Source organism: Rhynchophorus ferrugineus, unplaced genomic scaffold (genome assembly GCF_030347505.1).
Source record: "Rhynchophorus ferrugineus isolate W39M unplaced genomic scaffold, kcgeb_rfMv2 rfM1, whole genome shotgun sequence".
NCBI classification, from domain to species: domain Eukaryota; kingdom Metazoa; phylum Arthropoda; class Insecta; order Coleoptera; family Curculionidae; genus Rhynchophorus; species Rhynchophorus ferrugineus.
This window is the reverse complement of record NW_027472580.1, coordinates 3,641,290-3,656,109: the sequence shown is the minus strand read 5'-3', so window position 1 is coordinate 3,656,109 and position 14,820 is coordinate 3,641,290. Positions and strand designations below refer to the sequence as shown.

The 14,820-nt window shown below is 32.1% G+C and overlaps 1 protein-coding gene and 1 long non-coding RNA gene across 8 annotated transcripts in view; one reads left to right on the top strand and one right to left on the bottom strand.

The window, feature by feature from the left end:
* Positions 1 to 14,820, top strand: part of LOC143202395 (uncharacterized) — a 32,711-nt gene that overhangs the window by 6,236 nt on the left and 11,655 nt on the right. The window contains exon 1 of one of the 7 annotated variants that reach the window (XM_076413914.1): positions 5,487 to 5,704. The exons of 5 other annotated variants lie outside the window; for them this stretch is intronic. In XM_076413914.1, the coding sequence (XP_076270029.1) occupies positions 5,654 to 5,704 (51 nt within the window). In that variant the 5' untranslated portion in view covers positions 5,487 to 5,653. Of the gene's footprint in view, positions 1 to 5,486; positions 5,705 to 14,820 lie in introns of those variants that run through there. One more of the 7 variants, XM_076413950.1, reaches the window with a different exon arrangement.
* LOC143202430 (uncharacterized) lies at positions 5,562 to 14,600 on the bottom strand. Its single transcript, XR_013007163.1, has 5 exons — positions 13,710 to 14,600; positions 12,750 to 13,644; positions 11,196 to 12,703; positions 5,870 to 10,797; positions 5,562 to 5,783 (listed from the first exon to the last, which is right to left on the bottom strand). It is a non-coding gene; the product is annotated as an uncharacterized LOC143202430 (long non-coding RNA).

Sequence of the window (14,820 nt, the reverse complement as noted above, 5' to 3'; positions counted from 1 at the left end):
ACTGTTAAATTTGATGGTTTTGACATTCCTCTACATGAAGTAACAGTTTTCCATTTAGTTTCCTTACTTCGAACCGGTCGATGAACTTTCATTCAATGAGGTTTTATTGCTTGTTGAGCGAAAATGAAGAGTTTTTTGGGGCGAATTGTGACAGGCGATCAAAAGTGGATATATTGCGATAATTTCAAGCGCAAACAATTATAAATTAGCCCAGGAAAGTCATCTACCTCGACACATAAACGGAATTTTAATTCAGTAAGGTGTAATGTATTACCAGTCATGAAAACCGAATGAAACTATTACTATAGATATCCACTGACGTTAATTGAACAAACTGAATGACATTTTGTTGCAAAAAGACCAGCAATAGTGAGACAGAGGATGCAAAATCATCCTCTTGCTTTACAGTTTACGGCAACACGTTGCAAGAGTTGTGAACAATACACTGTTGCAACTAGACTAGGAAGTTCTGTTCAATGTTTAGAACGAGATAGCCTGGCTTGGCTGACACGGTATCCCCACGTTGTTAGAAAGATGGGAAAGATGAATGAAAGATGCCAGGATGAAAGATGGGTTGTAGAAAACAATTGAAAATATTTGATTTTTATCCAGAATACATGCAAGCACCAAATATAATTATGTTCAATTAAATAAATTGACATAGTTTGATATTTCATACAATTAACACTACATTATTAAATCGTTTTAAGGGTCCCATTGTTTTAATCTTTGGCTGTTGATTTATTAACAATGAGTAGTAAGGAGTAATAAATTAACTATGAGTCTTTCTTGTACTGCATAAATATTTGATAACCTAAAATTGGTAGGTCAATGGGGCATACGTCATATTGTACAATAGTTCAAGTTGCGTTCGCATTGCAAGCGTCTGTATCGCCGATATATAATATTCGGCGTGTTTACCTAATGATTTCGGCGAGTTGAAGGAACTTTTCCATGTCCGGTGAGAGCAATTATATTTAGCTGGTCATCAATCGGCTACCGTAGGACGAGATTACTCGTGGTCGCTGTCTACGCTGTAAATATCCTCGATTCATCGTCGGGACCGCTTTGTTTTGGCAACTGTCTGGACGAGATGGCTTCGAAAATTATCGTTAAATTACCTGTGGCTTCATTTGATCAGATAAGTCGTAAAACAAGGATTAGAGATGTGTGGGTATCCCCTATTGTCTGTAGGGATAGATATCAACGAATATATTAAGAGTTAACAGCGTTTTGTTTAAGAATAATTGTAAATGAATAAGCAATAACGATTTTTGAGTGTTTACAGAAAGTGAAAAATAAATTGGAACCATGGATTGTTAATTCTTTGTGTGTCAGTTTTTGTGTCGTTTTCGATTTCAAGTTATCGTTACCGAAGTGTCATTTCTTCGTTATTTGTCATATTGGGAGCAAAAGAATCAACATTACGATAATACCAATGTTTATCTAACAATATTAAATTGGACATATTTCAACTATACTTTCGAACTAATTAAGACTAATTCTTTTCAAAATAACCTATTAAAGCCGCAATCAATTTGTGACCCTGAATATCTATTGTTTTCGGCATTTTCAAACAAAGTAATATGATATATTACGTAGCAACTTAATATTTATTAAAATTTTAGGGTAAATGATGTGGCTCGGTGAATGGAGGTAAAACGAAATGAAACAGTGGTGTTTACATGATGTGACCGTTATTTATTGACAATATAAAAAATGTGAAAATTACAAAGATAAAAAGGATGGCAGCGGAGTTACCTGTTGACGAGGCTTGGGCAGTCGATGGTGGCACATCTAAACCAAACGAGGGTTGAGCACTGAATGAATGGCAATACACTTCAATAACACCCCAGACAAACGTCTTGAGGTTGCCGCCATCTATTCGTTATCGGGTTCTAGTTGGCGCTGCTGGCACCCCGCCCGTGTTCAACATCTGGGATTATATTTCTGGGTATTTTGTAGACCGTTATTCCACGATGTAAAATTCGACATGCCTCAAGATCGCTACAAAATAAAGGGCTAAAATAATGTTTGCCGGTTTATAATCTATAATAATTATAAATAATATTTTGAATAATTTAGCGTACATATGACAAACGGACGGCGACCAGCTGTCAGATGTATGCAAAATTCTTGAAAGCAATAGTGATAAGAGGTTTTAACTCTTACCTATAAATTATTGTGACTTTATAATTAACTGTGGTTTTTAGATATAGTATAATGTTAAAATAAATTATATTTCATAACATTTTTGTTCAATTATGTTATTAAGATTAGAATTTTCTTGTATGTCAAAGCCAAACTGAACTAAAACTCAGTGTTGATGCGGGAACATTGTACTGTTTCGACGCATTACTAAAAAAACTTTGAATAGACTATACCTACCGTCCACACCGCCTTCGTCGATTCCATTCATTTGCTTTGATGTTACACTCCATCGTCAAACCGTCCAAACAGAACTAAAAATATCCCAACAAACCCATTCGTTGTCTTTCGTTGGCCTGGTATGTACGCAGCATAAGACAATTTCAAACGTACAAAAATTAGACTGAAAGATAGAGATGCCGAACAAATATCTATATATCGATATTTTTATAAAAAAATACCATAGTTGGTTTATTAAAAATATTAATATATATTGCAAAAATATCGATATTTTTCTCGGTGGCCGACACCCCTACTGGGAGAGGCATCTACATCGACACATAAAAGGAATATGCATTCAGTAAGGCATAGTCTATTACGACCTATTAAAACCCATTGAAACTTTTAACTAAATAAATGACCATAGCTGACATGGTGCCACCATGTTGTCAGAAAGATGGGAAAATGTAGAAAATTATCGAAGATATTTGATATAATGTTAAATTGAACAAATTTACACTAATATTTAATACAATAAATACTGCATTATTAATTTGTTGTAAGAGTGTCATTGTTTTAATATTTTGTTGTTGACTTACTAACAATGAATATCAAATGAATAATAATGAGTAATAAATTAACTATGATTCTTTATTGTACTGCACGAACATTTAACAAACTAAGATTAGTAATGGTACGCCATATTGTCCCACAGTTGCGATCAATAATAATTTTACTCCTAGGTATTGAAAAAAACATGACCTTGGGTTCCATATGACCAAATAAGTTTAAGTATTGATTCGTATAGCAATATCTTATCATCTAATAATCACTTGGTTTCGTACCCGATCAGCCATTACATTTGAAATAGTTTTAGTCCAAGTTAGTATCGTTTTGCAAGTATGTGCTTGACCCAAGTTAGTTGTCGCTCTGGATGCATGTAAATTATTTAGTATTCTCTTCTTGGGATTGTTGATAATTATTGATAGAGATTTTTGTGGTCGGTAGATCAGCAGTACTATCGTCTTTAGTAACTGAAAGTGAGGATGAAGAAGAAGTTTCTTCAATTTAATCTGCAGACATGTATGATATATTTTGTCAAAGGCCTGGGATACATCCAGTAATACAGGCGAAAAACAAATTTTGGCATCTGAGGCTAGATTTATTTTATTTACCAGCCTGTGCATTTGTTCTATAGTTTCGTGCTTATTACGAAACCCAAATTGCTGTTCTGGTGTTTTTTTTCTATTATATTATTAAGCCTCTATATTCTATTTTTTGATTTTGGAATTGGTTTTGTCCAGTTTGAGAATCATTATTATTTTTTTAGCTACTTTTCAAATGCTAAGATAATTCATTTGTATTATTGTATTAAAATTTGATTGATTTAGCATCCCTATCTGATATTTCTTGTAAAATTTTGCCGATTATTGCGTCATATCCCAGAACTTTTTACAAATAATCTCATTATTATTTGTTTAACCTACTCCAATAGTAATATTATTATGAGATTAGTCCCTTTTAAATGGGGAGTTTGAGAAGTTGGTAAATTTTATTTTCTTCATCTTCAAATAGCTCAGATGGGAAAGGCTTAAATACATTTTAGGCGATTAGAGGATATGTTACTCCATTTTTTATTGAATTTAGCTTAATTATTGTCATTGTTTCAATAGGAGGATTTTTGCCACTAAAGCGTCTTGTGCTTTCCTATTGCCTTTCATAACGAATAACATGTAGCCCCAACTGGTGTCACAGTGTCCAGGTATTCCTGAATTCCTCAGTTTTGTTCGTTTTGAATTAATTCTTTCTGCTTTATTAAATGTTCTTCTGTTCTCGTCAGTTCTTAATTGTTGCTAATTCTTCCTTAGCTTTATTTACTCAGCAATTTTTTGCTGAATTACACATCATTCATTTAGAAATAATTTTGTCAGCTTAAGAAGAGCCGTCTTGGTTGGCATAGCTTTCAAGGCGTCAGGACGATCCTCCTACCGTTGCGATAGTCGCCGGTTCGAATCATGCTGGAGAATGGTCCTATAAATATATTTAAAATTATCCATATGGCAAGAGTATAAAATCCGACGAATACCAGTTACGGCAGTAACCAGACTGTGTAGGATGGCTTCTGGGAAGTTAAAACGGTACTCTAAGCAGTAACTGCTAAACTTTAATGCTAATTGGTTAAAAGAAAACTAAAATATAACGAAAAAGATACTCATATACATAAGGATATATACATTTTTATAACATCTTTATTAGATACGCTTAGTATAATCTTAATTATAAATTAATTTATTACTACTTTTCATTTGTACTTGGATTAATTCACAAGCAAGACGAGTGCGAGAAAATACATCAATGTATTCCTCAATTATAATATTATAATAACTTATAGCTCTACTTCACACTAAAGGTATACACTTTATATAACTTCGTGTGGTTTGGTTCGCTTCAATCTCGTGACATCCTATGCGCTGTCCAGCAGTTGTATTGCTTCCACGTTAGTATGATTTAGTAATATTCTTTCGTGTTTCAGGGCGAAATCTTGGATGACTTCGCAAATCTATTTGATTTCTAGGTCATCGTGCAGTTCTTCGTTGGTTACGTAGCGATAGGCATTGGTAATCAATCGAAGAACCTTGTTTTGACAGCGTTTTATGACTAGTTGATTAGAATTTTTAGTGCAACCCCATATTTGCACCCCATGGGTCCAAAATTGCCTTTATGATTGTCTTATAAATCAACCTCTTTGATTTTAGACCAAGTTGAGAGTATCTTCCGACTAACCAGTATCGTTCTTTTATTTTGGTTCTAATGTATTTTGCTTTTTGCTACTCATATACATACAAACTTAATTTTTATCAAATCAAAATTCTGTAACCCTTTATATTAAAGTGAATATTTAAGTGAAATGGAAATAATACACTTTTTTCTTATTTGTTATTTTTTATTTAGTTTATATATAGTGAAATTATTCGATGATTCACCACAAGGAGGCTACACGTCGGTTTTTATTATTTTATTATCTCCCATATCACTAATATTTGAATAATATTTGCTTTAAACCTAGCGACCCTTTGTCCGCCGGTTGCTTTTCAATATATAAAACATCGCGTGCTTTCTTTACTACCAAGTAGTTGCGTGGTTTTCCACGTCGCTCCGTTGAACACATATATTTAGCCGTTTATTAGTCACCTTTCGCACTGTACAGCATTGAGCTAGTAAACTAAACTTGAACTCGATTTTACGCAGTTCGTTCGGTATAGTCGATGTTTCCATTTCGTTTAAGATGGCCACGAAGTGTTTTGCAAGATTACCAGTCGCTTACCAATTTGAGCAGGTAAGTTGTGACGATTTATCATTTTTACGACAACTATTCAGTTAGTGTTTGAAATTATAGTTGTCCGATTTTGATTCCTCTGTTTTTTTTTTTAATTCGAAATTTTATTTACAATTCAACGTTTAGAGCGGGATTTTCTTATTCGTTCGATGTATTTTACATCACCAGTTTTGTTTCATTCCTCGAAGTTCTCCAGGTCGATCTATATTCAATTTTATTTATTTCTTATTCTTATTCTTCGTTCAAGATGTTTTCTTTTAAGAGTAACACATTCACTCCAGCGGTGATCTATATCTTTTTTTGAATCATTAAAACTATTTATCTCGGTTTCAACTTCGACGTTATTTTCTTCATTTGAGCCAAATCTCCTTCTTTGGAGCATTGTTTTGAAGTCTGAAAACAGACAATAGTCCCAGGTATAGATGATATTATGCGTGACAAAGACCATTAGGTTAAAGACCATGATGTTTGGTCATCGTTGAGTATATTTTTGCTTCGTTTTTTTCTAGTAAGTATAGCTTTTAAGTTTGGATTTTTAGTTGTTTTGTTTATTTTGTCAAATTAGGAATAAAAAATCGAAACATAAAATAGCACACTGGTGACGATATTTCCTTAGACTCGGATGTAAATAATGATATGATGGTAAAAATGAAAGGGAGAGAGACTTAAAATAACTTATTAGCAATAAGTCAAAAAGTATTAGTCTTTGTCTAAGTGGAAACAAAAATTCCAAACCATATAATCCAAATCTTTATGTAAATATATTAAATTTCCTAAATTTCAACTAATATTTGACATAATTAATTATAAATTATTAATTACTTATCTCTATTTATTCAGAAATAATTATAAACCTCGGATATGAGGTGTGATACGAGATGAATTGTTTAGTGTTTGCTTTCTTTTTAAGCGATGACAAATATGGTCGTGTCAAAACTTGGATATATTTCAAATAATACTTAATACAATTAACAAAGTATTGCTCTTCATTTGTCTCGGTTTAATCACAAACAAGTAATATTTAAAAAAAAGCAATATCTCGAAATTACAACAGGAGAAAAAGGATTACTTAAACATTTCGATGTAGATTTCCATACATTTTGCTAATTCTTATCTTTTTTAAATACTAAATCAAACTTATCAATTTCGGTTTATGATAATATTATCTCTCATTATTTACATATATCTATTTTGAAGATTTTTTCTGCAGAAATTAACGAAGTAAATGTTAAAAGGGAACTCTTTAAAGCAGATAACGCAAAAAACATGTGATGCTGATACAAAACCGTTGATTACTTAAATGTTGAAAGATTTATTTATTACACCTTACAATAGATGTTCTTGCAATATATGCTTGCAGTACGTTCTTAATTTATAAAGTTAATTTAATATTAATTTTCTGTTGTAATTGCATCAATATCAGTATGTTTTCCTCAAATTAAAATTATATTAGACTTTTAATTAAGCTAAAGTTAAGAGTGACACTTATACACTATACAAATCCGTGCGATTTGGTTCTCTTCAATCTTCTGATTTCCTGCGTGTTTTCCAGCAACTGTATTGCTTCCTCGTTGCTGTTATTTATTGAAAAATCTTACATAGCTTCAATTTCCACAACTTTCATTCTAAATAAATTCGTTTGGTTTTGAGGGATCATCGTTGATTACGTAGTGATAACAATCAATAATTAATCGGCGTTAGTAACGTTTTTTCGGCAACGTTGGATTACTAGTCACTTTCGAAAATCCGCAAACTAAGGCTTAATAGTTAACAATTGTTTGATAATTGTTGAAAGATGAATATCTGACAATTTTAACATAACTTACTGAGTTTTTTAAACTACGTATCTGATATTGTAAAAAAACTGATTGCTCAATTCCAGGAACCTTTATATGATTGAAGTTGTTGTCAACCTCCATAACAGCTTTTACTGAAAAAAGCAGCTTTTAGTTATTTATGGCTGATTAAAAAGATATATGAAGAAAATGACACACTAAAATGCCTATTTTCTATAATTTTTTAAAAGCGCCATATTTTATTTCTTTTGTTGCCCTTCTTCGAATCACCTCTCCTATATTTGTTGTATCGTTCATTTTATATCTATATCCTATATATTTTATTTCTTAACTATTATAAAATTTGTCAAAACAAGTCATGAATTTCAGTGGGTGACATCATCAGAAAGGTCGAAGAACCATTTGCAACTCAACAATAGGACAATACAGGATGACATAATCTCAAGATATCGAGTTGTCTAGAAAGTAATTTTTTGTAAGCGCTAAATAAAACTTATTTTTATTAACAATGTTTTAATACCCATGTCGCCGGAATTTATTTAATTGCAGCCAGATCATGATCATCACGATCATATATTCGTCAGTGTTCCTTAGATTCTAATAAACATTGCATATTTCTTAACTTCTGTAGCAGCAAAAGTACTGAACTAATTCAAGGTTCTTTAAAGTTTTCCTTTAAAGATTCGTTTTATGAATATTAATTTTGCTAGTTTGGTGATGGGCTTCTTCTACGATGTGCAATATATCATTTTGGAATCTTGATTAAGATCGTAGCTAGTGAGAGGCTCGGATACCTATTGTATTGGTTGTCAGTAATTTTTCTTGTATTTAAACTTTTTTCTAGCACAAATACTCAACTGAGTGTAATTTGTGTAACATTTGTTGATGTACCATCATTGTTTTTATTTGTAAAGTGTACATGGACAGACTTTTAACGAGTTAAGAACGAGTGTCAACTCAAAGAATTTTACAACGATTTTGCGAGTACAAGATTAATACATCAGTATGTATGTCCCAAATTAAAATAAAAGTAAACTACTTAAGCCAAAGTTAAGAATACACTTATACACTAAACAAGATCGTGTGGTTTGGCTCGTGTTGTGCGTGTTGTCCAGACTTTATTTCATATTTTAATCGAAATCTTGGATGACTTCATATATCAATTTTCCTTAGAGTTCATCGTGCAGCTCTTCGTTGGTTACGTAACAATAAGCATTGGTAATTTTTGGCAGAAGCTTGTTTTGGGTGCGTTGGATTACCAGTTGGTTTGATGTTTTATTACAACTCCATATTTGTACCCCATAGGCCCAAATTGGGTTTATGATTGACTGATAAGCCAATATCTTTGATTTTAGGTCAAGTTAAGGGTATCTTCCGACTAACCAATACATTTGCTTGACTGAGTCTAATCTGTGCTGCTTTTTGTCTAACATAATGTTTCCAATTTAACTTACTATCGAGGTGGATGCCGAGGTATTGAGCCGATTCTGCTTGAGGAATCGAGCTTTCCAATAAATGTTGTAATTCATTGTCTTTGAACTTGTTTGGTTCTCCAGGTAGTTCTTTGTCAGTGACACTGCAACTATTATTTAATTAAATCATTGAAACTAAAATGAACAATTAAGATATTATCATACGTTTCTAATAATATTTGATGGCCTTTAGCACAGCAAACAACAAAACAGATGAATATTAGAAATGCTATTTTAAGCATTCCATGATTCCATTTTATATACGCTAAGAAACTTATAATTTCAAGTAGAAATTTGTTACTTTATATAGACAAATTTTCAATACCATTTAATTTAACAGATATTAGGTTCTTTAATAGCTGGTACTTTACATTTTTACCAAAAGATATCTTGCAAATCCATCTTGATGATTGCGAGAATGAGAAATGTGATCAAGTGAAGAATGATCCACCTTTAACGACCAAAGCAGTAATTAAGCTACTGAATATTTTCTAATTCTACCAATGCCCAAAGACGCCTCAATCTGATGCGGTATCACTACCAAAAAAACCAACTTGAATTGACCTTCACATTTTAAGTACGTTAATATCTGAAATGTCAGGTTGACATAGATAACATCCGTATTTTGCCAACCGAATAACAAAGAGAATAAAAATAACTCCGTAATTTTAGTATCAATAATAGTGGTGTTTACTAGTGATCATTATTATAAAATATTCTTAAATAATAATCCAATGTTTCGATTAGCCATGACAAAGACTCACCGTGCTTTCGATCTGAATCTACCATAAATATATTTCTGCTGAAATATTTCGAAAGTATGGCCACAATCTTAAAATCAAGACACGCCTGCAGTTCTCAGAAGAAAAGACCATTTCGACACATTGTGCATACATGGAGTTTTGCGTTTTATAATAACCTTGTGTCGCCCACAAATTGTGTGTGTATTTGTCGTGGAAAAAATGTTTTTATTAATATCGGTATAATCGTAATACTTATTGCAAATATTGCGTAGATTTTTATTATAATATGAATAATTTAATCGTTAAAAGGTATATAAACCTTGTAGATTTCTTCCTGTTTGTTATTCTATTATTTTTATTACTATAGCCGTCAGCTGATGCAAGTTAAATTGTCATAGATGTCGAAATAAGTGAAAAAAAAAACGATTTAATAATGACAGAAATCAATGAGTGTCTCATACAATAGTTTTCAATTTTTTGACGAATCAATAAACATTTTAAGAGTTTTAATAAAGTTGTTTATAAACGATAATGACAATTTATAAATAAACTTCAAAATTGATTCGGATGCGTCGTATTTAGTTTATTTTTTAGGGCGCGGTTGCTTTTTATTTACTGTTCTACAGGCTGACTTTACGCATTATCCAGATTATTCAGAGTAGGTTAGCTATTCGGAGTCCATTCATAAATCTATTTTTTCTTGTGTGTCATAACAATTTGATGCTACTGTTCAAGGGATTTAGAGCTGTAAGGCGCATTTTTTTATGTAAGTAATGTGGTGTCTATTTTTAATAAAATCCATGGCGTTTAAACCAATTGTTTATCAGCCAATTATAAGGCTATTTCGGTTATTTATAAGCTAATTTGATTCAAATATGGGGATGCACTAAAACATCAAACCAACTAGTAACCCAATGCTCTCAAACCAACTTCTCTCTTCGATTAGTTACCAATGCTTCAATCTTAAATCAATTGTGTTTGCGAATGTGTCCAAGATTTCGTCCTAAACATAGAAAATACGCAAGAAATCAAAAGATTGAAGCCAACCAAATCACACGAACTTGTACTTTGTATAAGTGTTACTCTTTTTGTGTTTAAGTAATCTAATTTAAGTTTAATTTGAGAAATACATACTAATTTATTTATTCCGCACTCATCTTCCTTTTGTATTGATGCAAGTACAACAGAACAATAGCAATAACAGGTAAATTGAAAAGTACCCGGCCTGACACATAGATGGCGCTATTAGAATTAAATCCATATGTTTTTTATTTAGCCCTGACTCTCAAAAGATGCGTATATAAATTTTACAGCTTTTGGATCATTAGTTTGTGAATTATAGTATTTTGAATGAAGCAACTTTTGTTATTGTGAAAAAAATGGATAAAAAGGAATTTCGCGTGTTGATAAAATATTGCTTTTTGAAGGGAAAAAATACAGTTGAAGCAAAAACTTGGCTTGATGCCGAGTTTCCGGACACTGGCCCAAGAAAATCAACCATCAATGCTTGGTATGCTAAGTTTACACGTGGTGAAATGGGCACCGAAGACGGTGAACGCAGTGGACGCCCAAAAGAGGTTGTTACCGACTAAAACATTTAAAAATCCACAAAATTATTTTGAATGATTGCAAATTAAAATTGAATGAAATAGCAGACACTCAAAGATATCAACTGAACGTGTACATCATATCATTCACGAATATTTGGGTATGAGAAAGCTCTGTGCCAAGTGGGTGCCGCGCGAGCTCACTTCTGACCAAAAACAGCGACGCGTTGATGATTCGAAGCAGTGTTTGAAGATGATCAATCGTAATAAACCTGGTTTTGGGAAAACGCAACAATCGGCTGGCAAGGTTATGCCATCTGTATTTTGGTTTGCGCATGGAATAATTTTCACTGACTACCTTGAAAAGGGAAGAATCATCAACAGCGATTATTAAATAGCGTTATTGGACCGTTTGAAGGACGAAATGGCCAAGAAACGGCCGCATTTGAAGAAAAATAAAGTTCTGCTTTACCAGGACAATGCACCGTGTCAAAATCCATGAATTGGGCTTCGAATTGCTTCCTCATCCACCGTATTCTCCAGATCTGGCCCCCCGCTACTATTTCCTATTCTCAGAACCCAAAGAATGCTCGCTGGGAGGAAATTTTCGTCGAATGAAGAGGTGATCGACGAAACTGATGCCTATTTTGAAGCAAAGAACAAATCGTACTACAAAAATGATATCGAAAAGTTGGAGGGTCGCTATAATCAGTGGAACCTTGAAGGGAATTATGTGGAATAAAAAAACAATTTTGCCAAAAAAATATGTTTTACTGTGGTAAGCTGGGGACTTTTCAATTGACCTGTTAGATTAAGATTTTAGTAAGCACATTTAATGTAAGATGTAATAATAAAATAAAATTGCAGTATCTGTACCAAAGTTATTTTATTTTTATAAAAATTCTATATATAAAATATCAGTTGATTGGAGCATATTTTTTATTGTCACTGGTCCTGTGCTCCATCATATTGCAGCTTTAAATTTTACATTCAATTGGTTTAAAACGGCCATTTTTATGTCACAGCGAGAGAATCGCAAATTATAGGAAATAAAAAACCTTTTCAACAAATCAATGAATCAATGAATTTCAACAACAAATGAAGCACTTGCAGGTGGACAAAAAACTGATTAATAAATGAGAAATTGAGAACTAATTTCTTAACTATATCAACAATCGCAAGTTCATTCTTTTCGAGGGATCAAGGATAAGAACCAAGTCGCTAATACTAGAGTAGAAAATCGCTAATTACAAATGCAAAGTCATCTCTTCTCGGCCAGAACTTGCAAGGGTATTAGAATACCAATAATAGCCCCAATAAGTGAATGCATAGCCCCAAAACTTCATTCATCACATTCAAAACATCATTCTATCAATATAGTATCGATATGTTGCTGAAAATATGAGAACAAAAAAATAAGGGAAGCTATCAATGTGATCAACTATTATTCGATATTCGGTGGATTTGACCACTTAAATCGAACGAACTAAAATTTGGAACGCTTAAAATTGCATTTTCGACATTGAAAAGGTATGATTTGAGGGTTGTTTGATTTGAGGAAATGTGTTGCAAAAACAGTTTTAGGAAGTAATAGTGATGCTACCCAATCATGTACCAATTGTCGGTTTTGGTTTCAACGATTTAAAAGTGATTGTTTTTGACGTTAATGGCAGTCCGGAAGACCAAATTAGTTGCAACAATGACAATAAATCACAACACTTATTAGACGAATACCCCACTCAGATTCTGGAAGAATATTCAGACAGCTGATAGACGGTTGGTGAATAAATTGTTTACAAGCAAGAAAACGGCTACCACACAAATTGACTATAAATGCTAGTTCGCACAGTTTCAACATCAAGTTTTCATTCTTTGCTGATCAAAAAGGAAGAGTTTGACTGTGGCGCACTGTAACTGTTGTAAATGTCAAGCTAATGAAAAATTAAAAGGAAAACGTACCTGAGCTACCAATTTTCATCGACAAGAGTGAAATTAAAAATACATATGAAATATAACAAGAATTAGTAATTATCACGATATATACTTTCTAATGACAGGTAATAATAATTATAATGATATTGACAGTTCAAATCAGAAGCAAATGCGTCAGTTGAAACTTGGGGGACGTCTGTTTCTCTATGAACTTAATTATTCCTGACGAACTAGGGGGCATTGATTACTCTCCTAAGAATTTTGTTCTGAAAAATTTGAAGACGTTCCACCTGGCTAGGTGAGACGTATTTGAGATAGACACTGGAGCAGTATAGAACGACTGATCGAGCCAACATCTTGTACAGGAGAGATTTTATTGAGAGAAGACGTCTGCTGGGTCGGTTGATGAGCGGAAACAGTAGCTTGACAATTGGTCTCGCTAAGACACTGCTAACTCTGACTATGTTGGCACGCTGTCACCAAGAGTCGACAAGAACATGAATTATTAATTGTACATGAATTACTGATTCATGACATTGACATCAATTTGTGGCTCCTAAAATAGTTATAATATATGCTTCATAGCTGCAATCATAAAATTCAATTAGCTTTAATTTAAAATTATTTAAGAATACGGGAAACTATTATTATTTTCAAATTATAAAATAGAAGACAATAAATGGAATAAATAGAACTAGAACTATAATTAAATTAATAGGAGAAATTTAGAATACTCTGTGAACAAACTCAGTAAAATCAACAGAATAAAAAGAATATTTTTAACAAAAAAATTCAACCGACTTCAAAAAATAAATAAAGAACTCACTAAAAATTAAAAAACAGTCAAACTTGTACATAATAATCGTTGTAATAACTAAATAAAAATAAACAAAAACCTTATTTAACCTTATCTACTACACGTATTTTATAATCTACTATATACACACAATTTAGCTTAATACTTACCTACATATATTTATCTATTTACAATATTATTTGAACTACTATTAACTGATCTCTGCTATATGCTTCTTTTTTGATGATATATTGAAACTACTATTGTAATCAACAAATTTCTAGACTCATCTAATAACCAGATAATACTTAATAGTCTTCCAAATTATTCTTATGTATGACTTTAATGTTTACATTATGGCTTACATGCACTTCTTATTAAACTACAAACTTTTTCACTCTTCGAGTTACTGGCTATTTTCTACGCCTTTTTGGCAACATGGCGATACCGTGTCTTTCGATGCACGTTCGACAATAAGTACACAGAGTGTGGGAGAATAATAATCGTTGTAATAACTAAAGAAAAACCTTATTTAACCTATTTACTATTCTATTCTATTCTAATATATATATATATATATATATTATAATATATATATATATATATATATATATATATATATATATATATATATATATATATATATATATATATATATAGATAAAAGAAGTGACAACCCCACCTAGTTCACTTCAATATTATCATTGAAATATTTTTATAACTTAATAAATACTCGAAACTTTCCTCTCATTAAACTAATTTTTTTTAATCTGTTTTGGAAATATCAAAATCACTAAAACCTCTAGCTTATTGTTTAACAACTTTTTTTA